Source organism: Vicugna pacos, chromosome 6 (genome assembly GCF_048564905.1).
Source record: "Vicugna pacos chromosome 6, VicPac4, whole genome shotgun sequence".
Taxonomy (NCBI): Eukaryota; Metazoa; Chordata; class Mammalia; order Artiodactyla; family Camelidae; genus Vicugna; species Vicugna pacos.
Window position 1 is genome coordinate 17859862 of NC_132992.1, and position 24896 is coordinate 17884757.

At 36.5% G+C, this 24896-nt stretch overlaps 2 protein-coding genes across 2 annotated transcripts in view; one reads left to right on the forward strand and one right to left on the reverse strand.

The window, feature by feature from the left end:
- MYEF2 (myelin expression factor 2) overlaps nucleotides 1-8692 on the forward strand; it is a 35651-nt gene extending 26959 nt beyond the window's left edge. The window contains exons 17-18 of the mRNA XM_072962492.1: nucleotides 1943-3020; nucleotides 5500-8692. Of these exons, the coding sequence (XP_072818593.1) occupies nucleotides 1943-2106 (164 nt within the window). The 3' untranslated portion in view covers nucleotides 2107-3020; nucleotides 5500-8692. The remainder of the gene's footprint in view (nucleotides 1-1942; nucleotides 3021-5499) is intronic.
- On the reverse strand, nucleotides 2672-21825 carry SLC24A5 (solute carrier family 24 member 5). The gene is made up of 9 exons (XM_072962491.1): nucleotides 21639-21825; nucleotides 20744-20923; nucleotides 10464-10547; nucleotides 10271-10374; nucleotides 9828-9928; nucleotides 7838-8121; nucleotides 5510-5716; nucleotides 3471-3572; nucleotides 2672-2994 (listed from the first exon to the last, which is right to left on the reverse strand). The coding sequence occupies exons 1-9, from the start codon at nucleotides 21757-21759 to the stop codon at nucleotides 2672-2674; spliced, it is 1506 nt and encodes a 501-aa protein (XP_072818592.1). The 5' UTR covers nucleotides 21760-21825.
- Between the last annotated feature and the right edge of the window lie 3071 nt (nucleotides 21826-24896).

Here is a 24896-nt window from a genome sequence, read left to right on the forward strand (position 1 = left end):
TGTTCATTTGTTTTGTTTTTTAGATTCCACATATAAGTGGAATTATACAGTATTTGTCTTTGTCTGACTTATTCCACTCAGCATAATACCCTCCAGGTCCATACATGTTGTTACAGATGGCAAGATTTCATACTTTTTTATGGCTGTGTAATATTCTAGTGTTTGTGTGTATCTTGTTTATCTGTTCATCTGTTGATGGGCACACTTAGGTTGCTTCCATATCTTGGCTATTATAATAATGCTGTAGTGAACATAGGGGCACATGTATCTTTCCTAATTAGTGTTTTTGTTTTTTTTGGATAAATACCCAGGAGTATAACTTCTGGATCATATGACAGTCCTATTTTTAATCCTTTGCAGAATCTCCATACTGTTTTATATAGTGGCAATGCCAATTTATATTACCACTAACAATGAAGAGGGTTATGCTTTTTACCAGTTGTAGGTTAAAAATTATTTGGATCCACTTTAACCATTGTGATATAATTTCTCTGGGAGTTAGTCTGTTTTATAACTTTTACAACACAGTTAAAGACTCCTTGACCTGGGTTACAGATCATGGTTCTGGCTCATTGTGATATTTATTAACTTGGACCATGTAATTAATATTGAGTAAGTGATTAACTACCAGTTGGTTAAAAAAAAACAACTCAGTAATGGGGCAAGCAGGGATGGATGAATAAGCAAAAATAGAAAAGTAAGTAGTTCATGATGTTGTATAAATCATTCAGATCAAAATTTAAACAGGAAAAAAAAAACTTTCTCATGATTGAGATTAAAAATTCATCCCATCACTTGGAAAAAAGGCTCATGTGATTTTTGATAAGCACTTTTCTTTTCCCTTCCCCTCTTTTCTTTTTTTTCCTCCCTTCCTTTATAGAACTAAATATGTCTGGCTCTCTGATTTTGTTGTCAGACTAAAATTAGCCCACAGTGATCTGGTAACTATAATATTCAAGGGGAGGGAAATATGGTAAGTAGTCACACACCTCACATCTAAATCTGTGAATTGAGTGATCATACATCCCTTTTTGCCTGGGGATAGACTCACTGTTTACATCTGCTGTTTGTGTGTGATTATTAATAACTCTCCCTTTTACTATCTGAAGTTTCCAGTTTGGATGATGGAATTTTATGGCCACATATTTTGATAAATGATATCCATTTACTTCAAATACCAGTCTGTATAGAATCAGTGATGATAGTAACTACATGAAAACAATTGTCTGTTTTTACTCCTCCTCCTGGAAGCTTCTCTGAGGTTCTTCTTTGTGCTCTTCTCATCATTGTTTTTTATCTTTATTGATTTAAGTCTATAGTATCTCTCCTGTGCCTGTTCCCATAGCATAGTTGGTGCCACTCTTTCATTTGGAGTTCAAATTGTAATATTGAATGTATGACTTTGGCACTGTGGTTAAAAAGCAGAATTAGTGGAGCCCTTTATGGCCTGGTAAAAATTAAATTTCTGGGCAGTTACTACTATTTTCAGGGAGAAAAGGGAAGGAAGAGAGATTAGGGTATGGGCCATAAAGCAGCAGTTTTTTTTCTAAAAATAGTTTTGTTTGAATTTGTAAGTTTGTCATTAGGCATGGTGACTTGGTGTCATTCTGTGCTAGCTTACCTTATCTTGCTATAAAGTTCACTTAAGAAAAAAGGATTTAGCATAAAAATTTTGCTTTAATATTAAATGCTTAGCAAATTTATTTTGATTTCAATTTTGTGTGCTACAACCTGTGTATATTCATTATTTTGTATGAATTGCATTATATTCAGAATGTAGAATGATGAGAATAATGCTTATATGATGTGCTGTTTTAAAATCATTAATGTTAATGTTTTTAGCCAAGTTACTTGTCACTTTGTTGGCTATGAAAAAACTTCAAGCCTGTGTAGTGAAATGGTACCTGTTTAAACTGAATAGTAATTGTTTGTTTTTTTCCAGGTCATGTAATGTTTGCAGAAATAAAAATGGAGAATGGAAAGTCAAAAGGCTGTGGAACAGTCAGATTTGACTCCCCAGAATCAGCTGAAAAAGCCTGCAGAATAATGAATGGCATAAAAATCAGTGGCAGAGAAATTGATGTTCGCTTGGATCGTAATGCATAATTTGAAACCACGGTTGGAACATTCTTACATCTGTTTTGCTGAATCTCCTAGTAAAAGTCATTTTTTAAGTAATACTGAATGCTTACAGAAGTTGTAAAAATGAACTTTTAAAACTCCCACCAGCTTTTAACAGTATAATGTTAAATATACTGTGATTTTTGTTAATCTCAAGTTTGGGTTTTTAAAGACAGCAAGTCTGGTCATTCAGTTTAAATGAATGGTTATACTATTTTTAATGAAATAAGCCATTTTCTTGTTATTTTCAGTTCTACATAGTGGGATTTGTTTGTTCAAGTGTCCCCAGCTTTTATCAACTTATTGTAAGGTAAAAACATAGATGGTTTTTTCAAAACTTCTGTTTTATATATGTAATTGTCCTGGAAAAGGAAGGGCTCAGACAGACTAGGATATGATTTTGGTTGGATTGAGATTACTTTTTGTTGGCGATAAAGAAGTTTTAGATTCCAAAGTTTAGGAAGTTTTTTATTTGACTTAAATGAAGAAATGGAGTTTTCCTTCTCTGCCCCTCCACATTGTTCACAGTTTTCACATAACACTATTAACATTAACCTCCACAGCCCCTTGTTTTATTATTTCCAATGATTCCAAGTTCATAAAGAACTGATAATGTAGCAAGCCCCAAGTATAACAACAGGCAGACTGCCCCCAACTTTCTGTCTAGTTTCCAGCCATTGAGATGAACTGCTAAGAAAAGTAAAATAATTGAAATGTTGAGAAAGATAGTTATGTAAGTTAGTCCTCCACTGTTCACTTCTACAGGAGCTGATGCATTTACAAATGCAGTTTTAATAAACCACGGAATGCCTAGGCACAGCATATCAAACACATTGGATCCCACGATGTTAGACATAGCCATATCTCCTTTGCCTGTAAGAAAAGCATGTTGTTAAAATGTGCGTACCAATACTGTATTTTATTAATAAGCTTCATAAAAAGAAAAACACTGGATACTTTTTGTTTTGGAAAATTGTATTGGAGCAAAAGTCTTACTGAATTTGTATTTTTTAATTTTGGGGGGTTAGTATTTAAAGTCTTAACATTTATTTATCTAATAATAATTATTTATTAAACCATTTTTCAATAAGGTATATAGATTACTTGTTGCTTTTCATTCTAACATGGTTAATTATTATTTAATGAACATTTCAGATGAAAATTGGGGGATTAGATTTAGTGAAATTAATCTGCTGTTAAATAGTAATCTTTCCTCTTGAGTCACTCTTTTTCTTTTTTTCTTCAAAGTATGCTACTGAGGAGATAAATATTCTAAAGATACCTTTGCTCAGTGTATTTCAGCCAGGCTTTAAGAATGGGCATTGCAGCTTGAGGGACCTTGTTCTTACCTTTTCTTGCAACCAGCACACTTGCGATTGTGTCTGGTATGCTTGTTCCTGCTGCTAATAAAGTAAGGCCCATTACTGTATCTGGAATTTCTAATGTTTCCCCTGTAATAAACATAGATATTACAAGTTACAAATCTTATAGATTCACTAACTGTTCTCTGTAGATATTTCAGATATTTCTTTCCTGAACAAAAAGGAAGTGGGCACATTTTAGATTTCAGAACCAAAATGTACTTAGATTTTAGCTGGCAAAATATTTGAGTCATATTAGTAAATTGGGTAACCTGGGTAGCACAGATTTTTAATGATGGATATCTAAAGATAGCTAAAGATACCAAGGAGTAATTTCCCTCCCTGATATGCTTACAGAAGTTTTTGATATTTTGATGTTATCAAGGCCATTGCTTAATATATGCTAATGAGATTGATCATTTTCTCTTTTTCTTTTTAAAAACATTTTTCCTAAAGTGATCAGATTTAAGCAAATTATGGATACCTTTTTTAAAACTGTAAATGTGTTAACATGGTATGCATTTTTAAAGTCGTACTTTAGTGATATACTTTAATTTACTGTTTTCTTTGGGAAAGTACCATAAATCTTAGGAAAACAAAATAGGATTCTCCTCTCGTCTTTCCAACGTTATGGTCCCAGTTCAGTACTTCTGTTAAACCTGATGTCAATTCAACATTTTTCATAAATGTATTCATTTTGGGAAACAGAACTAGAGGAAAGTTTTTTAGAAAGTACATGTAACTGCTCTTAATACTGTTATTGAAAACTTCCTTTAGAATCTTTACCTTCTTCCTTTTTCTTAAAATGTCAATTAAAAGAACTTCAAGTAGCATATTTATTGCATGCTTGTATATTGATATTGGAATTGTAATTGGTTGTTAATTTTTGTTCCTGCTTTGCCAGACTTCATATGTACACAAATAACACTAATACTTTTCATCGTCGGGGCTGTTCTATGATACAGTACTTGATTTTGCTCTTTTCTTGTTTTCCTAATGTCAAATGTGACCTGGCTGAGAAAATTTAGAGTTTTAATATGCAAGATATTGGACTTTTTCATCTTACTCATTAAAAAAAAGAAAAAAGAAATATTCCTAGAATACCTTACTATTCTGAGTCACATACTAATTTGGGAAAAGTCAGAGGCCAGCAAACTTGTTTTTGAAAGAGCCAGATAGTAATTATCTTAGACTTTGCGGCTGTATGATCTCCATTGCAGTTTTTCAGTTCTGCCAGTGTAGTGTGAAAGCACCCATAGGGAATATGTAAATGGATGGGCAAGATTATACGTTCAGTAGAACTTCACTTGCAGAAACAGAAGATCCAGTGATTTGGGCACAAAGATAGTAGTTTGCTCACCTCTGATATAGGTCCATTCAGGTTAACCTTTTTGGGAGAAATTCCTGACTTTTTTGTTCTATGTTTATATTCAGTTTTTCCTTCTGAACTAGGGTTTTGTGGGACTAGAGCTGGTTATGGCCAAGCAGTAATAATAGTTAAATCTTAATCATGAAGGTAGTAGAAACCTAAAATGAGACTTTATTTTATACCCTTTTTACTCATTTCATAGTACTTTTATATTGCCATATTAAAAAGCAAAATAAAATATAATCCAGTTAAACAGTGAACATCCATTGTTTTCTCAAAACACTGGCAACCTGCTATATTTTTTGTTAGGGGATGGAATTCAATATAAAGACTATATTGTAGTCCCATGCAATGTGAGTTAATTATGAGCATAAGAAAGACATTCTGTGAATTTGATTTCATTTATAAAATGATCCTTTGACTTGTAGCCCTGGGCTGTATAATCATATCCCTGTTATGTGATATGAAACTCACAAAACCTGAATGATCTTGTTGGTATATTAATACTTAATCTTTTGTAAATAGCACTAATCTTTAGTCTTTGCTGAAAAAAATTTGCTCTTTAGCTAGACTACGTTTAGTGAATATATGCTGATTGTTCTTATATAAAACTGATTGTTTTATTTCTAAATTATTTTCTTGTACTAGAGATACATACCAGTTATTGTGACCATCCAAACTAGGACATATGTGAATGCGGATATCCACAATGCTGACATGAAAAAGGTTATCACAAAATAATTTTTCCAAAACTTTCTTCTACAATCTGGTGTGGTTAGAAAAAGTAGTGTAATAATCGGAAGGGATAGTACCCAAAAAATTCTTTTTAAGTCTGCTTCAGGCATGTTGAAAACACTTGGTGGATCTGTTAAGGAAAAATTAAACGATTTTGAGTTTTCTCAAACGGCCTGTTAAGTTAGAAATGTCCATTTAGAAAGCTATATTGAAATAAATTAGCTGTATCAGTTTTTAAGAGGCTATTTAAAACATTCAAATACCTCATTACTGATATTGCTGGCGAACGGAAACTAATTGAGACTTCAGGGCAGATGGTATGAAAATGTCAGCATTTTCTCAGCATTTTTCGATTTAGGGCTTTGAATCCATCAAAGTGGCTTGGGTCATTCACTAAATGTGTTAGAGATACAATGTTTAGGAGGTGTCAGTTCAACATCTCTTGATTTCCCACAGTGTGGATAATCTTATAGTAATTTTTGCTTATAGGATTAACCTGGCATCTTAGCCACCTCAGTTGTCTCCATTTCCCAATACTGATGATTCCGCTAGCCTGCCTTGTGTATCAGATAATGTATACTTCGGGAGTATTTATACTCCCTATAATTATAGCAGAAATCTTTTAATTAAGTTTAATATTTCTAATTCAATTGTAAGTGATTGTGGGGATCTTGTTTCAGTATTTTTCATTAATTTCTAAACAGAATTCACAATTTTTGGAATGAACCTTAAGGAAGTAGAGACTAGTATAGAATCTGTAATGTAACTTATGAAACTTGAGTATGTTTCTTTATTCAATTTGTTCTATTAAATTAGTGGAAGACAATAATAATATATTGGATAAAAATGGGGATTCACTTTAAAATTGTTTAAAATTTGTGTCTTATTTATAGAATACTATATATGTTAGATCAGATCACATTACATTAATGCTAGTAAAATAACTCACAAAAATTTTTTTGCCAAACCTCAGCCAATGGGCCAGTAAGTAACATTAGATATAGTTTTAGTGTCATAAAAAAATCTGGGACTGGTTCTTTTGAGTTCTTGGTCACAAAATGTAATTTATAGATGTATACCTCTTATACCTGAAAAGACTAGAAACTATAATTTTAAGAAGGGAAAAAGTTATGTTTAAATTTCTTTAAGTAATAAGTGAGAGTAAGTTCCCTTTCTAAAGTACTAAATAAAATTTAAACTGTTTCTTACAACCACTTTATAAAAAAAAACCCCATAAATTTGTATTTCTGGTCGTAGCTGAATTTGACTTCCTACTAAACATTTACTTAAATATTTTGCTACTGCTTCAAATGACATGCTTAAACTCAACTATTTCCTTCCTTCTTTCTTCTTCCTCACACCAACCCTTCTTCCTAAATTCCTAGTATTTGTAAGTGGTGTTCTTACTTTCTCGGTCAGTCATGACCGAAGCCTCAAAATTATCTCTGCTCCCTTTTCTGGCTGTACGTAACCCTGCAGTTGCCTAGTATTGGTGATGCTTCCTCTGCATTGTCTCACATCTGTTCTCTTTCAGTCCTACTGCCTTCACTCTGTCTACACAGACACTAAGCACATGAGTTGTTTTAGTAGCCTCTTAAGGGCCTGCATGTCCTTTATCCCATATTTCAGTTCTGATAACTTCCCAGCTCACAAGCCTGCAAGCACTCTTAATCTAGCATTTATGACTCTGTCCTATTCCTTTCTGTCCTGCTTCCCTCTGCGTCCACACTGTGTACATTCTGTGCTCCAGTTATGTTAGTCTTTGGGTAAGCCTTTCGCTCATGTTACTTCCTTGTCAATCCATGGAATACTCTTTACTGTTATCTCTGAGTGATCTGCTTATGACTAATAAGTAACAGCTATTGAAGTCTTTAATATTGAAGTCTAATAATAGTTGTTACATAGTCATAAAGCAGGTTGTTAGCTAAAATCTTACTCTTCTGCAAGGCTTAGTTTTAATGCTCCCTTTTCTGTGGTAGTCTTTCCTATGTAACCATCCTCATCAAATTTTATAACATCTGTCTCATTTAGGAACCACAGTTACTCTTTCTTTCTCTTTACAGTAGTTAAACTTTAATATTTTAGCTTTTTTGCTTCCCCCGCCCCCGAAGTATCGGAAGCTTCTTTAAGGATAGGGCTGCCTCTTCATCATTTCTGAGTCCCCATTGTGTTTTTTAAACTTAATAGGTATATAGTACTTGTGTTTGTGTTGCTAGTGAATACTTAATAGTGGGCAGAATGTGGTTATTACCTTCAGAAACCTGATTAAGACCATGTACGCTTACAGAAAGCTGGGAGTAGCCAGAATCTTCGTGAAATATTCCACTGTCGGTTCTTGATTGCCGACGGATGAATGGTTGATCCTCATCTTCCCATCCCATCAGTGGCTGCTGTTCACTTCTCTCTTCCATAGCTTTGGCGAGACAGGTACAGCAAGGACTGCATTTCTTTATAATATATTGATTAATTTTAATGTCAAAACACAGCACCAAAACATATAATCCGTATATCAAAAGTAGTGAAGTTCCTTCATACCTATAAATTAGAGAAATTTGTGTGTGTATAAATTAAAAGTGAAAGTTATTTTAGAGTTAATAGCTCTGGGGCAGTATCTGCTTAATTTTTTAATGCAGCAATAGAACAAAGAAATATGCTAGATATATTTTGGTTTTGTAGATGTGTCCAGACTTAGTTACAGCATTATTAAACATTTATTGATGAAAGTTTGACACTGTCCTTTATATTTCAAAAACAAGGATTATAAACTCCTGTCTTCATTTGTAGGTCCCTTCCAAATGGCAGGCATAAAAATTTCTTTGAAAATAATAGTAATTACAGATTTTCAAAGCAAAAGTGAAACATGATTGTGATTAGCTCTCCACCTCAGTTCATTGGAAGAGTATAATTATAAGAGAAAATAGTATATATTCTTTTCAGTTGTTCTAGTATGGGGATTTTGTGTAAAATATTCAGAATATGTTAGGCTTTGGCTGGAGCTTTTCAGTTTGCTATACAGAGTTTTTTTGATGATTTTAATGTAAATGAATTTGGCTTGCATTCACAAGAAAACAAGAATATTCTCAAAAATAAAATGATACCTAAGGCACTGAGAACTGTTTTCCTATACTCTGGTTTGCTATTTAAAGAATTGTGATTAGCTAATACCATCACACTTGAACCTTGCACTTACCTTTTATTTTATAGCCAGTGAATCTCTGCTACAGCTTGAAAGCACAGAGTTCTTGGTTTCCCTAATGGAGGGATCATTAGCTTGGATACTCTCACAGTCATTGTCCCCTTTCAGACGACTGCTGAGTCCCAGAAGCATCCCTGTTGTAACCAAAAGTCTTTCCTTGCGAGAGAGACTAGGTTTCAGGATGATTCATTTAGAAATGTTGCTCCCTGCTAGATTTAAAGCTTCTTGACAGCAGCTATTTATGCAGTGCTGCCAAGTAGTGTTCTAGAAGGGTGCTGTTTACCTCATTTTCTGTTTTTCTAGTGTCCTCTGGCACTGGCAGTGTACAACTCATGTGGCCGTGTTTTACATTTCTTTATCCCTTAATACTCCTAGCATACTGATAAGCACTTAGTAGATATTTGGTACTTATTGACCGAAAAAGTTACTCTCTCCACTAAGTCATCCTCCATTTTCATTTTCTTGGAACAGCAAGACATGGGGAGATTATAAAGAAAACAAACAGGTTTTAATACTGAAACCTAAACATTTTTGATTTTTAGAGGAAGCAAGCTGTAGTTCCTCTTGCTAAATGAACATCAGAGAAAGTTGGAGGAATTTAAAGGGATTTTTTTTTTTACTTCCTTGTTCATCTTCTCTCTCCAATCTTATGACCACAGCCACTTCTAACTAGGCAAGGCAAACAACCCAGTAGATAACAAATTTGCCTGTTGGGGTTTTAATGAACAACAAAAGTTGGGAGACTTCCTGAACAGGCAGGCAGTGGGGAGAAGGAAGGGTGGTAAATCCAGTGGTTAGTGAGACCAGAAAGGAGACTGACTTGACTAAAAAGAAATTGCAAAGAAGGGAGAAGAACCGAACCAGCGATTGTGATGAGGAGGTTAGCTCAGAGACCTACTGGGAAGTGGTATGGACGTGGCAGATACTAGAGAAGTAACTGAAATAATGTTTCTGAAAAAAAAGAAATGTTACCAAACCATCAGAATTTTATAAAATCTTTTCTGTAATTGTTGTATGTAAGAGTTAATGATTGTTTCAAACTTACCAGTAAACTTGGTTGTCAAATATTATGGCAAGAACTGCCGCTACGCTAATTGCATATGCCGCACAGTCTCTGAATAGGGGCCAACATGATAGCGTTGAAACCTGCAAAATGGTGATTAATTTACTGTTTCCATTACACTGTAAATTCTTCAAGTACTTGCTTAGTCTAATACTAAAATTGTATATTTGTAGCTAAATATTATCTTTTGCATATTGCTTAGAGAAAAAAGAATTTTAAGAAAAATTGTGTTTCTAAACCGACTCTGATTTTCATAAACTTGACCAAGAGTTACTTGTGGGTTAACTTAAAATTGAATACATGTTGTTTTTCTACTGATTAATAAATTTAGTTGAACACATTACTAGTGCCTTGTTTGTTCTAGCCTATGAACAGTCCTTGTCATTTGTCAAGACAATAAATTCTGCTGAATGAAGTTTTCTTACCACATTAGACAGTAAGCCACAGGCTGCACAGATGCCAAGGAGATTATAAATTGCAGATCCAAGAATTGTGCTAATGCCAATGTCACCCTTTGTAATAAATACACCTATGAGCAAGATAGTAGGTAAGTTAGTGTTGACTTGGAGAGGATAAAATCACACCAACTATGCAAAAAATATAAGGAGCAATAGTTACCTAGGAAAGCAGTAACTAGTTCAGGAGCTGAGCTACCGGCTGCCATGAAAGTTGCACCTGCAACATCCTGAGACAATCCAAAGGCTGAAGACAAATGAAATTATGTTATGCCTGATAAAGTGACAAATGAAAGATAGAACTTTATAACGAAATGCAATAGGTGTCAAAATACATCTTCACAGAAAAGCACTAACACTAACTTCAACTGGAAAAATAAAACGTAGGTTAAAAATAGAGGAATGCAGTGTTTAGCTTGCTTTATTAATTCATTACTTAATGCTTCTGCGGAGAGAGAGAGAAGGCCAGGAGAGTATTGCAACTGCGCTGCAACTCAGTATTCTGAGTGCCACAATATGGAATTTTTTTGGGATCTAGAAAAGATTCCTTTATGGTTATAGGGCTTGTGGGTGTATGGCAACCATGTGACTTCTTTAAAATATACTGTCAATGGTGCTCCAATGGGAGCTGAGAAAATAAAGTAGCCCAGGAGTCCTAATCTACTTGAAAGAGGAACAAAGTGAAATACTGGTAGTTTTTAAGGTCTATAAATGAAGCTGAATTAAGGAGCTTATTCACAAATTGTCAATTTCAACCTTGTCTAAATACAAATGAAAAAAAATTAAAAACTCAATAAGGTTTTCTATTGTATAATTATAGTCTATTGATTTGAAATGTGGAATCATCGAAACGTTGCTCGAGTAGGAAATATAAGAAAATACTACTATTCTAATAGTTTGTAAGTTTTAAGTCCCTCAGACTTAAAAAGTATGCAAGTCCATTCTCTAATGATTAATAGGATGAGAGTCTTAAGAAATTTTTGGCCCTTTCAACTTCAGAGCTAAGGGATATACTCTGGGAAGGAAAGAGGAAGCCATGTTGAAGAAACTGCCTTGCTTTGGGAAGGCTGAGACCAAGTTGCATCAGGTCCCCCACCAGCCTTCACTGGCGGACTTAAAAATAGCTGCGACAGAGACAGCATGCTAGGCATTATTTGCCCTAGGTCACAAAGTTAATGTCAAAGTTAGATCTAGAATTCAGGTTCCCAAGGCTTTGATAGTAATCCTCTGCTAATGTTTATTGTTTACTGTACCTATTGGTTTTTGACAGTCTTCCCAGACCCTCAAACTTAGGTGTGCTTGGTGGAGTCTCTGTCACCTGTGATAGATGTTTCCTTATTACCTCTTGCCTTTGGGGACCATTACTGCTTAACAAACCCCCAAAGCTATGAGAGGTATAAAATGATTGTTCTTTTAAGCCACTAGTTTTGGGGTTTGTTAAGCAGTGGAAGTTAACTGGAACCCTTTGTTGTATTTACTGAATACCTACCATGCCGAATGCTTTTTTATGTGCTAGGAATGTGGCAGTAACAGAACAGACAAATGCTTCTGCTCTTCTGGAGTTTAATTCTAGTGAGAAAAGACAGACAAAGTAAGCAAAATATGTATTATGTCAGAAGGAGCAAAAGCAGAGTTGGAGGTGGATATCAAATGTCATAGAGGAAAGATTGTAATTTTAGCTTGGGTAACCAGAGAGGACTTCACTGAGATGGTAACTTTACCAAGACTTCACAGTGAAGGAGCTAGCCCCACACAGACCTGGGATAGGCATATTCTAGGCAGCTGGAGTAAGTACAAAGGTTTTGCGGTAGAAGCTAGCCTGGGTGTTTAAGAAACAGAAAAAGGCCAGAGTGTATGGGGTGAAGTGTGTGAAGGGGAGCTGCAGATGGTGAGATCAAAGGCAATAGGTGGCCAGATCATGGAAGGCCTTGTGGATCCTAGTAAGGACTTCGGCTTTTATTATGAAAAATATGGCAGTGCTTGGAAAGCCATCCACAATACTGCCTGCTGATGATACCAGCCCCAGTCATCTTTTTTATCCCCGGGGGGTTACCTGGTGTCAGCAGCCCAACCAGCTCTAGTCAGAGCCATTTTGCCACCTGTTAAGCCTCCATTGTGAAGAGTCCTCTCAGGACAGTTGGAATTACCTAACCCAGGTCCTCTATCTTACTCTCCACTATTTGCCTTTGGTCATGTTGCTTGATGGACATCTACCTGTGATGACTGATGAAGAGAGACTAGTAATAATTTATGTAACTTATAGTTCCTAGCATTTCTTACACTGGTTAGAATGATTTTGTATATAGAAATAATACATATATATTATTTACACTCTTACTAAACTCTGATATATAGTAGAATCAATTGACCATAAACTTCAAATAGAACAAAATGAAGCATATTGTCTGTGATTAACTTTTTTCATTTTATGTAAGAAGTAAATAATGTCTTACATTCATGATATACAACTCATTTTCATAAACATAAATTAATAATCTCAACCACCCTCAGATATGAGTGGTGATATTTCCATTTTACAGTTAAAGAAACAGGTCCAGAAAGGTAAGTAACTCAAAGCGGCATGGAGAGTAAGGATCTTAAATGTGAGGAGTTAGGGCATAAACCCCATCTGCTGGTTCTAAGTCCAGTGCTATTTCTCTTTCACCCTAAAACCCAATATAAGAATGGCGCTTAGTTATAACGTGGGGGGTGATTGAGTCATTTTCTTCCTTGCCTTGGGCACTGGTACATGACTACCCCCATTCCATTTCTACCTCGGGGGAAAAATAGCTAATGGGAATCAGGAGTACTTCAGAAGTTTCCCAGCATATTCCAGACAATATATACATTTAGTGATGTTGGATATTACCACGAGTCCTCTTCTCAAATCAAATCAGGGCTAGTTAATATATGGGAGAAATTGAAAAAGAGCAAAATGCTTTACCTTGAAGTAACTGTCTAAACTCGGGGCAGCTTCATTTAATGCTGGCTGAAGAATGCTTCATTAGAAAAATTCAGTCTCAGGAGAGAAAATGTGGTCTATCTAGCTGATGCACGGGAAGAAACAGGTGGCCCTATTGAACACTTTCATTTTCAAAAAGTAGTAACAATAAAGCTTGTTGCTATGCACTGGGCTCTGAGTTATGAAAAGAAAGGTTTTGTATAGATGGATGTGTAAAACTTCAAAGATATTTTAACAAGTTATATCTTAAGGTTCAAAGCATATTTTGTAAAATAGTTTATACCTTTGAACTTTAGAATAGACTGTCTTTGTCTTCACTGACCTTTGGGTAGCATTTCTCTCTGCTATAGTTTATTATTCAAGATAAATTTTTCTTTTTTTTTTTTCTTCCCCAGAGCTATTAGTTTCTTCCTCTCTATTACTCTAAAGGGGTAATCACATTTCCTCCAGGATATAGTGGAAATGTTCAAGGTGAGTTTTCTTTATAGGTTTAGATATTACATTGTTTATATAAAGTGGAAGTTAATGATAGTAAACTGATTACTAAAACTCATCACTTTCTCTTAAATGTGTTCTCTTCTATAATACCGTGTTGGAAAGTTTGTGACAGTTTTTGAAAATCCTCTTCTGGAAATATAATACAGTAGAAAGGGTTTTAAACTAAAATGGAGACCTGGATTCAGGCCCTGCCAGTACCTTAATGTGAGACTTTAGATAAGTCATTCAGACAAGCTGTGTATTTTGCCATATGAAAGAAAAAACACACACTGGACTACACAATCTTTAAGATATCTTCTAATGTTATCAATTTTTACTCAAAACGTGAACTATGCATTTTATGCCATAAGACTCTGTACCACTTCTTACTGTTAAATAAATTCCTTTTATAATTAAGAAAAACCTACATTATGTAAATTTAGAAGATGGAGGAGGGGAGAGGATCATTTATGCTTTCACCATTGTATTTTAACCACTGCTACTGGCTTTTATGTGTTTCCAGTCCTTTTCACAATGCACATTTTTTTTTTAACAGAGTTACAATAGTAGGCTACATGCAATTTGGTGATTTCTGGTACAGTTTTATAAAGTCCTCAATGACAGCAAATTTTCATGCTCTGTGAATGGATTCATGTTTTGGAAGCAATCAAAAGCCATTCAGACCCAATTCTAGTGACCAAGGTGGGTAGTCATGCTGATTAATTCTATTTAAGATCCAAAATGAAGTTTGACAGCAAACCATTTTTTTTTAAATTGAAGTACAGTTGGCTTACAATGTTGAGTTAATTTTTAGTGTACAGCATTGTGATTACTACTCAACCAATGTTTTTTATGATTTGCAAAATTGGTTCTGACATTAACTTCAAATATATTTCTGGGGATATTTTGAGTGACATCAGCATCGTTGGAATAAATGCCTAGCCTCTCAGTGCATAACTGCATATATATGATCTGTGATGCTTTGAACAATAAATCAAAATATTTTGAGTACTTTACAGTTATTATTTCATATTTTGTCTAGATATAACTAAATAAATTCTGAAACCCTGTAGAATGCTTTGAAAGGCCTGATTCCACTCAAAAAGGACTCCCCATGCCCTAATCTAACAGCTATAGCTATGCTATAATATTAATTTCCATCTGCCCTAAATCTATCATGTAAAGCATAGTCAAGACATTTTATCTCCAAACTTCACAATTACCTGAGTTTTGCCTCCATAACTTGCCCAAGGTCACATTGGTAGTAGCTCCACAGATGGGATGGGCACCTAGATCTTTCTGAGTTTAAAAAGCTGCTCTTTCAGTTATCCATGTAGGTAAAGTGAAGAGATTAATACATAGCTTTATTATTATGATTATTAATGGCATTACCTGTTCCTGCAATATCATCTCAGTGATATCCAGACCACTTGGCACTTATTTAGACCCATACACCTAGGGCAGATTTAGATGCAACCCAAGGGGACCATAATATATTTATTTATTTATATTTAAAATTTAGATTAGATTAGAGGAAAAAGAAAAAGAGGGTGAAAATGCCCTTAAGAAGAAAATGGGTACCTGCGTGGCAGGGAGGAATTACTCTTCTTAGATTCTTTGTTCTTTGGGAAGGCTTTGCCTCTGTAAATTTCATAAGGATTAAGAATCAAACAATCCCCTGAAACTGTTGGCTATCCAAATGCCATACTCACAGAATTATCTGACTCTCTTTCAATTTTGTCAATTTAAAACCAATTCTACCTGGAATTAAAGCTTGCATTTCTTTCTTATTGTCTGTTTCTGAAACATAAAGTAGAACATGGGTAAATATTAGTTCAAAGCATAGTGAATGAGAATAATTTTCCAATAAAAAAGTAAATATGTTATTTAAGTTTGTTTCCCAAAACCTTATTAAGATCATTTTCACTTAAGGCACGTTATACTTCGAAGGATCAGCATGGTGGAGGGATCAGAATTTCTAACTCAAGAGCATATTAGTTTAACAGTTCAAGAGAAGAGTTTCAAAACTAGCTCACTGTGGACTTTGGGCTATATCAAGTGACCGGTCATGAAGGCGTCTCCGTTTTCTATCTAGTTAGCTTGGAAAAAGTTAAAGAAGGGCTCTCCAAACAGTCGCTAAATAACTGTAGGAGATCCTTAGTACATATCAAAATGATATATATGAGACTGACATGCTACCTACTTCGCTAACGAGGCACCTAACTTCTATCAAAATTCATCAAATTATACATCTGAAATATGTGCACTTTACAGGAATTATACCACAATAAAGGTGTTTTAAAAAATAAAAACCAAACAACACAGTCAGAGGAATCCCATACAATACGCAGCAAAAACAAACAAAAACGATACATAAAAAGGATTTGTACTGAACTTTTGTGTTTCTAAAACAACTGCTTATAAAGATGAGAGGTAATAGTACTATTTGGGCTATAAGTTAATACAGTTTATATTATATATAAATATGTTCAAAGAATCATTAGCCTGTCTTCCTTTAGGACCTAAATGAATAAAAAAGAAGATCGGATTAGAGGAAGGGGGCCTAGCAACAGCATTTTCTCGTATTGGTTCTACATCGTTAAGATGACAGAAAAATGTCTCATGTTGTCTAAGAGAGGTAGGTGCTTGCTTTCCCAGGGTTGAGGTGGGGAGGAAAGGTTGTGTGACTTTTATAATCTTGAGTAGAGCAAGAAAGGAAAAGATCTTTGCTGGAAGCCTCAAGTAGTGGTGGTTCTAGAGGAAACTGCCAGACCAACATATATTGCTACAAATGAAGAGCATTCGCTTGCTTGAGCTGGGCCTGGCCTGACTATCAGCAAGAGGCTCTGGCCTCCACCACCTCCAGCTCATCTCCTGCATGGAGACTCCAGTCCTGTGCTTCTTCTAGTCTTCACCTTGCTGAAGACCCTTGTGCTAGCCAAACGAACCACTGCTAGTGATTTGAGGAGGGGTCATGGGGTGACAGGGGCAGGGGTGGGCTAGCACCTGCCAGCTCCATCACTGTATCCTAGGCTGGGACTCAGAACATGGACCCCACGGAAAGTCATTGCCTCATACACGATGGTTTGGTCCCACAGGACTATAGTATAATTTCGTGTCCATCTTAGACAAAATGTTTAGTTCTCAGAATCTAATTATTGTGGGTAACTGTTTTATAACATTAATTTACAAGCCCCAATAGGTTGCTAAAAGTCTAAACTGATTTTTTTTAATTGACTCAGCGGATCCTCATTATTTTGTGATATACTTCATCTATACTTAAAATGAATATTCGATGTATTTTGGAGGGCAAAACTTTCAGTGCCCTTGGGAGGAAAACACCTTTTTTTAAGATTGTTCAAACAGAATAGTTTTTCTGAAACAACCCTGTTAAGGCAGCTAATCTCAAACAAGGACGAGTAAAATTATATCACATAGCAATTGAGGACATTCTTGGGTTTTGGCATTAGAGAGAGCAGGGCTCTGCTGTGTAATGGCTATGTAGTCTTGAGAAATTATATGTCCTTCAGCCTCAGTTTTTTAATCAGTAAAACCAGACTGATAGTCCTGATTCTGTAGGGTTTTTGTGAAGACCATATATAATTTAGAACCATGCTTGGTCTTCTGTAGTTGTTTTGTGATAAATGACTACCATAAATACATAAATAATTAATCACATTTCAGCACACTGTAGAATGCTCAGTAAATTTTTTGAGGATTATATTAATACTTATTTGTTGACTGCACCCATTATAACTCAGTGCTTATCAAAGAACTCTAGGGGAATATAAAGCATTTGCAAACTTTCTGAAGCTAGTTTCTGTGGATGTAAATAAATTCTGGGAAAGTTGTTTTTTATTGCTGATGTCCTAATTTGGACAAGATCATGCTAAGACCTTGAAAGGAGAAATGACAGAATTAATTTGTAGGCGTTTAAAAATGAATTGAACTAGCACTCTGTCTATCTCATTTTGTTGCCAGTATTTTCAATACTCAAGAGCAGGGTCAATTCTTAGCAGCTGAAGACGATTTGGCAGTGGCATGGGCATCCATCAATCACACATCCATAATGGCGACTGTATTATATTTCAGAGCAAAGAGCGATTCGCTTGAGAAATGCATGTTTGCTGATGACGTTGTAAAGTAATCCCACAAGTGGCATCGTGGAAGTCATGATTATAGATATTCTATGAAGTCACTTAATGAAGGTTATTTTGAAGAAGCAATCTAAATTTTAATGCAGTAGTTTCTTCTGCAGGGCTAGAAAAGTTATTTATTTATTTACTACTCCCAAGACAGGTTTTTATTTGAAAAATTCTTGTTGGATGTATTCTTTCAGTCAAGTCATTGTTTGGAAATGTGAAAGCAAAAAACAACAACAACAACAAACATTTAAAAAATTTTCCACAAAGAGAAAGGTTCTAGGTGGGGGACTTAGTACCCTGAATTTTAAATTTCTCAGTTTTATGTAATTAACATGGTGTAGTTTATCTAATAAAAAGTACGGTACTGGCACATGCATGAACAAACAGATCATTACCATCAACTTTAGCAAAAATGGTATTGTATCCTATAGCAAAACAAATTATTAGTGGAAGAAATTTTAAAATATTTAAAAAAATAAATACATGTTTTTTAAAAAGAAACTATAAGTAAAAGAAAAGATGACAACTTTTCTGACGTAGGGATAATAAGGTCTTTCTATGTGTAAAACCAAAAGGAGAATCATAAAGAAAAATATTTATAAACTTACTTAAAAATATGTTTACATCAGTGTGATAAACACATAAAATACAAAACCAAACAACAAACCATAAAAAGCATAGAACATAAAAATGATATGAGAAAGAGTTAATACCCCTATATTTAAAAAAAAAATCTTGGAAATCAATAAGATAAAGGCAAAGACTTCTCCTATTAGAACATGGGCAAAAAAAAGGCAAAACCACAGATTTCAATACACATATAAAATGTTCAACCTCACAAATAATGAGATAAATACATATTTAATAAAATAAAGTTCCATTTTTAGGCAGTTAAACAAAGACATTTAAAATGATGTTATTCGTGGTTTTCTGGAATGGAAGCTACCACACATTGTGGAGGTTCACATTGGCGCACCTTTTGTGACAGGCCTTGGTCATGTATAAGATAGAGCTTAAAATATGCACAGCTCTGCATCTTTATCAGAAAATGATCAGAGAAGCTTGCAAAGATCTGACACAAATATGGGCATAACATTATTTAGGCCAAAAAAATTTTTTAAATATAAAGAGATCAAAAATTTTAAGAATTGTGATAAATTTTTATTGGGTGCTTACTATGTGTAAAAACCAGTGTTAAGTGCTCAAATCACTTACAGAATCAGTGAACTATTATGATACCATTAAAAAAAATCATGTTTTTGAAGAGTATTTAATAATATGGGGAAATGTACCCAATAAAATATTATATGAGGAAAAGGAAAAGGCTCAAAAGGCCTTTGTATGTATAGAAAGAGCCAAAAGACTGAAAAGAAAGATACCAAATGGTAACCATGAGGATCTCTGGGTGATGGAGGTTTTTTTTTTTTAAATTTTGTTTTTCTCTTTTGGTGGGGGGGGGTGTAGTTAGGTTTATTTATTTTTAGAAGAGGTACTAGGGACTGAACCCAGGACCTTGTGCATGCTAGGCATGCACTCTACCATTTGAGCTATACCCTCCCCCATCTCTGGGTGATGGAAATCTAGGGGAGATGACTTTTTTCTTCTATTTTTCTCGCATTTCATCAATCTAAGTAAAACTATGTTATAAAGTAATTTAATTTCTATTAAAGAAATATATCAATGTCAATGCCAAATGTAAAATAAATGTAAAAATATATGTATGTTAAATAATAATAATTATAATTAACTTACACTAGACTGTTCTATAATTTCTTTTTCCATTAAAGAAATATGTGTTGAGTGCCTCCACTATTGCCAGATCCTGTTTTAGGTCCTAAGGATGCTGCTGTTCTGCACTGAACAAGAGAGACTATGACTCACATTTCAGCAGGGGTGGGGGAATGGGGCCATGGTAAAGGGGAAAAGGAGAGGGAGGGTTTACATTCGTGCTCTTTCCCAGCAAGATGTGGGGTGGGGGTGGGGGGTAGGAGGATGCTATTTCTGTGCAATCCTGTGAGTATGCAGTGGGAAATTAACTCTTAACTTTGACCTTCTCTGAAGTGAGCATTCTCAGCCAATTAAACTAACCAAGCCAGAGACAGAGACTGGGAACGCTGGCACTTTTGCTTATCTGGCATAAAACATCACTGATATCCCGAGTTTAGGGACCACTGCACCCATGTAAGGTCTGTGCTTGGAATCCTGGGCGATGTACATGACCAAAGGGATAGAACTGAGGGACTTCAACTGGCAAATCTTATTTCCAGAAACCAGTAACTGAGCTTAATTTCCAATGACCTGATGCCTGAGGTCACTTTACATAAGCTGCAGGGCCTATTTATTTACTTACTGATTCACAAACGCGGATTAGTTTCCTTACTTGTAGGAGCCTGGGAAAGAGAAGAGTGGGGAGGGCGGTCCTTAAAGGCATCTGTTTGCCATCTACCTTTCTAAAAACGTTATAACGTAAAACTGATAAAAGTTTTTTGGAGTATCAGATGGCAAGTATTAAGAGCCCAATGTATTAAGAGTGCCAAGTGTGTCAAGTGCATCGATGTGAGACTTGGAACAGGTTGCTCACAGCCAGGCGGTGCAGTAGACAAACCAAAAGTTTCTGGAGATAAGCAGTGTAATGAGGGTTGCTTTGTGCTCATTTAGAGGTGCTCTGCTGCACATTAACCACCAAGGGAAACCACACTCAGCCACAGCCTTGAGGTGCGGGGCCCCACGACACCGGAGTCAGTGCCCTGCGACCCGCTGAGATGGGCGGGACTGGTGCTGACCTACCTCCAAGACAGCTGTCTACTTGGGTGGCACCACTGTTCTGGAAGGTTACAGGGGAGATCCCCAGCTACTTACACTCACTGATGATTTCCAAGGAGGGCAGGAAGTACCCGTCACAGACAATAGACACGGCCATGAACATGTACAGGATAATTAGGAAGTAGATAATGACGCCTCCATCTGCGACCTCCTGTTTTGTGAAAAACCCTTCAGGAAACTCTGATGATGGTGACACAACACATTGGGTGCTATTTCCTGGTAAGGAAAAGGAGGTGAAAATGTAAAGGATGTGGGAGTCACACACTCCAAGTCCACAAAGAAATTCCTTAAGAAAACTAAGTGTGCAGTTTCTGGGTGGGATTTTAAGAACCCTGGTGAAAATGTATAAAGCACTTTTGAATATGATGTAATTGTGGATCCTTAAAAGAATTAATCTTTGGGACCCGAAAGAGGGGCTTTAATGAAATAAGATAATGATGGTGGAAGAATTAAAAAGAGGAAACCATAAAATCAGTCTTCCTTGTCTGCTTCATTTCTAAAAGGGAATTCTGAACCCCTGTCCCCCCTCAGTTAGAAACTGTAGCTCTGAAGATGAAGACGTCTGGTATCTGTGCAATTTCATTTTCCTATTTCAGAGCCCAAGCCGTCCACAAAGCCAAAGCCCAGCAAGAATCACTCATCCACCGTGACAGAGGGAATTCCTAGGAAGGATTTCTTTTTCCATGACAAAGTCTCTGACAACAAAAACCGGAGACTCTCCTGCTTCATGACATCTGTGAATTACTTCGGAGCTGTCTTTGAGAACTTGTTCGAGGGATCCAAAGTGTTTGATACCCTACCAAATGCCAAAAATCAGAGCAAATACAGCAGGAAGCATAAACAAAAGTGAGTCAAGTGAGAATTTCCCTCTCTTTGTTCGTCCCGTATGTGGCAGCAGCCAGAGCGGTAGCCGACCCCAGTGTCCACCTACCTGGAGCCCTTGGGAGGCGCTGGGTCAGGGAGGCACCTGGGAGAGGCAGGTGTGCACTGGCCCAGAGGATGCCGAGGAGCAAGGCCCTTCTTGCCCACCGTGGGCCCCCTTCTGTCTGCATTTCTGCAGCGCTCTTACTGCAGTGTGCAGACTTGGAAAGGGAGGAGGATTAAGCTGGATCATGTGAGGAGGCTCCTTCCTGCCCAGTGCCCTGCCCAGGGCACATTGCAGCAAGGCCAGCGCAAGAGGGAGGGTGACCTGAGCCAGCCAAGCTTCTCTGATCGGGTGTCCTGAGCCCCAGAGAGGCTGGAGGAGGTAGGGCGGAGAGCAGACAGCCTCGTGGCCCCTCGTCCCTGAGGGCAGGTCCAGGTGGTCTGCTCTTTGTGAGGGATTTCACCTATCGTGTTCCTACTGGCTCTGCTTTTGACTTTCTCTAGATTTGCAAGGACCTGAGTTTGCAACTGCTTTCACCTCTCTCTCCAGCCTTTGCTTCTAGAAGGTGTTGGAGGTGGTGTATGTGCATTCTTTGGCGAGGTTGCCACTTTTATATTTCTGTTTTGGCTTCTCATCTTTTCTCCAATTAGGGCTAGAGGCAGGAAGTCACTTAGGAGGCTCCCGCAATAATCTAGTGGAAAAATGATGGTGGCTTGAAGCAGAGCTGTGACAGTGGGGATGGAGAGACGTAGGCTGCTTCAAGAACTAGTAAGGGACATAGTGGATGGGTGCTATTTGAGCACTGATTAGCTATGCGCTCTGCCAGAGGTTGTAAAATACAAATCTGACAAGCCAGGGGATGTTCAAATATAAACTACAATCTTCCCTACCCTAGCATTTACTGGGCTTGCTTAAAAGTTTCTGGCAGTATGGTAACACGTGGCTAATGGCACAGGCTCTGGAGCCAGACCATGTGGTTTGAGTCCTAGCATTGCTGTTTACTAGCTGCGTGACCTTGGGCAAATTGCTTACCCTCTCTGCTCCTCGGTTCCACTCTCTGTAAAGCGGGAAGGTGATAGTACCACTTCTGTTTGGGTTGTTTGAGGGTTACATAAATGAATCCACAGCCTCTGCCACATGGTCAATGTTATCTATTTATCTGTCTATCTTTACTATTATTATTACTATCATTGTATTATTTTTGATTGAGATAGAAGCTTCTTGGCCACAAAGGAGTACTTTAGTTTTGCAACTTTCGTGGTTCCTTTGCTTTGCACAAACGGCATAAAAATTGCTAAGTTATAAATTTAGAAACTGGGTTTTTCTGGTGAAAAGGAGTAAGTTGCTTCCGGATGTTTGTCATCTTGAGTTGGTAAAAATTCTCAAACACCCTTTTGGTTTGCTGGGAATTGGTACCCATCATAAACCTCTCCGAAACTGTCATTTCCAGGAACTGACTATCCTGGTGTGTGTGGTTGTGGTTGTGAGGGTGGGATGATGAGGCACTCTAGGGTGGCCCAGTAACAGCAGATTCTCAGCAAGCAGAGTTCCGGCTGCTGGTGCCTGCAGGAGGTGGCGCCCTGGACCACTGGACTGTGGCCTCAGTGCAGGCAGTGGCTAAGCCCAGGGGAAGAGACCACTTCTTTGTGTAAATGGAAGTGTCTCACAAGCATTTCTTCTCCAGAATGCAGTAGTTCAACCAATTAATAAAACTAAACATTATAAACAAACAGAATAACAGAAAAATTCAACCCCACAGTGAATATTTCCAACATACATTGTTAATCCCGGAAACAGTGCAAGTATCTGAAGCTATAAACCAATTCCAGTGAGACAATTACAATGGAACCTTGCACACAGTAGGTATTTGGTAAGCATTTGTTGATTGATTACATTGTAATGATTTTTGAAAACATACTCCCAGAATACACATGTACTTGTTCCAAACAAACTATCCAATAAAATACGGATGTATCAAAAAAAGAGAATTTAGGAGGCTAATTAGATTTGCTTTATACGTTTATTCTTCATTCTGCAAAAGGGTTTTTAAAAAGCTTTGTATTGTAAAATAAAACACAGATAAGAAAGCCACATAAAAGAAATGTATAGTTTATTGTTATACTATTATTGCTGTTATTTTATTTTCATGAGATGGACTCCCTTATAAACACCCCAGGTCAAGAAATAAAACTTTGCCAGCCATTTCAGAAATCCTTTCATGTGCATCAGTCCCAACTTATCCTTCTTTCTGAAAGTAACCAGGCTCCTTACTTCTAGAGAAGTTACTTCCATGTGGGTGTATTTTTAATAGTTTATCACCCATCCCTAACTGGGTGCATCCTTAGAATACTATAGCTTAGCTTAAAAAAAAAAAAAAGAAGTCTTTTAAGCCTCTTTTAGTTTATAGGTTTCCTTTCCTTCTCTTCTTTTCCTAATAATTTATCTGTTGGAAAACCTCAGGGTATTTGATCTGCAGAATTTTCCACAGTCCTGATTTTGTTGATTGTATCCTATGGTATAGCTCAGTATGTTCCTCCATTTTCTATATTTTTGTCAATTGACAGCTGGATGCAAAGGCTTGATCAGGCTCAGTTCTGTCCTTTTGCCAAGACTAACTCTGCTTGCTCAGAATCCACCATGTTGCTTTGTTCTCATTATGGTAGTGGTGAGGTCTTTCCTCAGAAAACACACAGCGTCTGCTTGTCCCTCTTTTGGTGATATCAGCAGCCACTCATGCTCATTACCTAAATCTATTTGTTCTTTAGAACTTACAAAATAATGGCATTCTAATTCTATAATTTACTCTTCATTTATTACTTGGGATATTTTACAATAAGATGATTTCTATCATCCACTCTTGAGTACCCATAGGTACCTGGTTTATATAGAAAAGACAATATATGTACTTGATTCTTTTCCTCTTATTTCAGTTCACAAGATAATTGGTTCTTTATCTTCCTCCCAAAATAACCAATTTGATTTAAACAATTATCATGAATTAGAGTATTTTCCTATATTTGATGGGTTCCAACTGCAATTGTTATCCTTTCTGAAGTTCGAATTGCCTCGTCTTTAGCCAGTGGGAGGCTCACCAGATTGACTTCTGAGAGCCATTGACATGATCTTAATAGTTTTTGATAGCTTCCTTACTACCTAATATAAAAAAAATGTTCTCGGCTCATCTTACACATCAAACCAGCCATTCTCCAAAATGCCTTTTTTTTAAAGCGGAAAATAAGACCAGCATCTAAGAATCTGGGTTGCTGGGATTCTCACTGCTAATGGGTTGCTCACTGTCTTTCTGTCACAGACACACACACACAC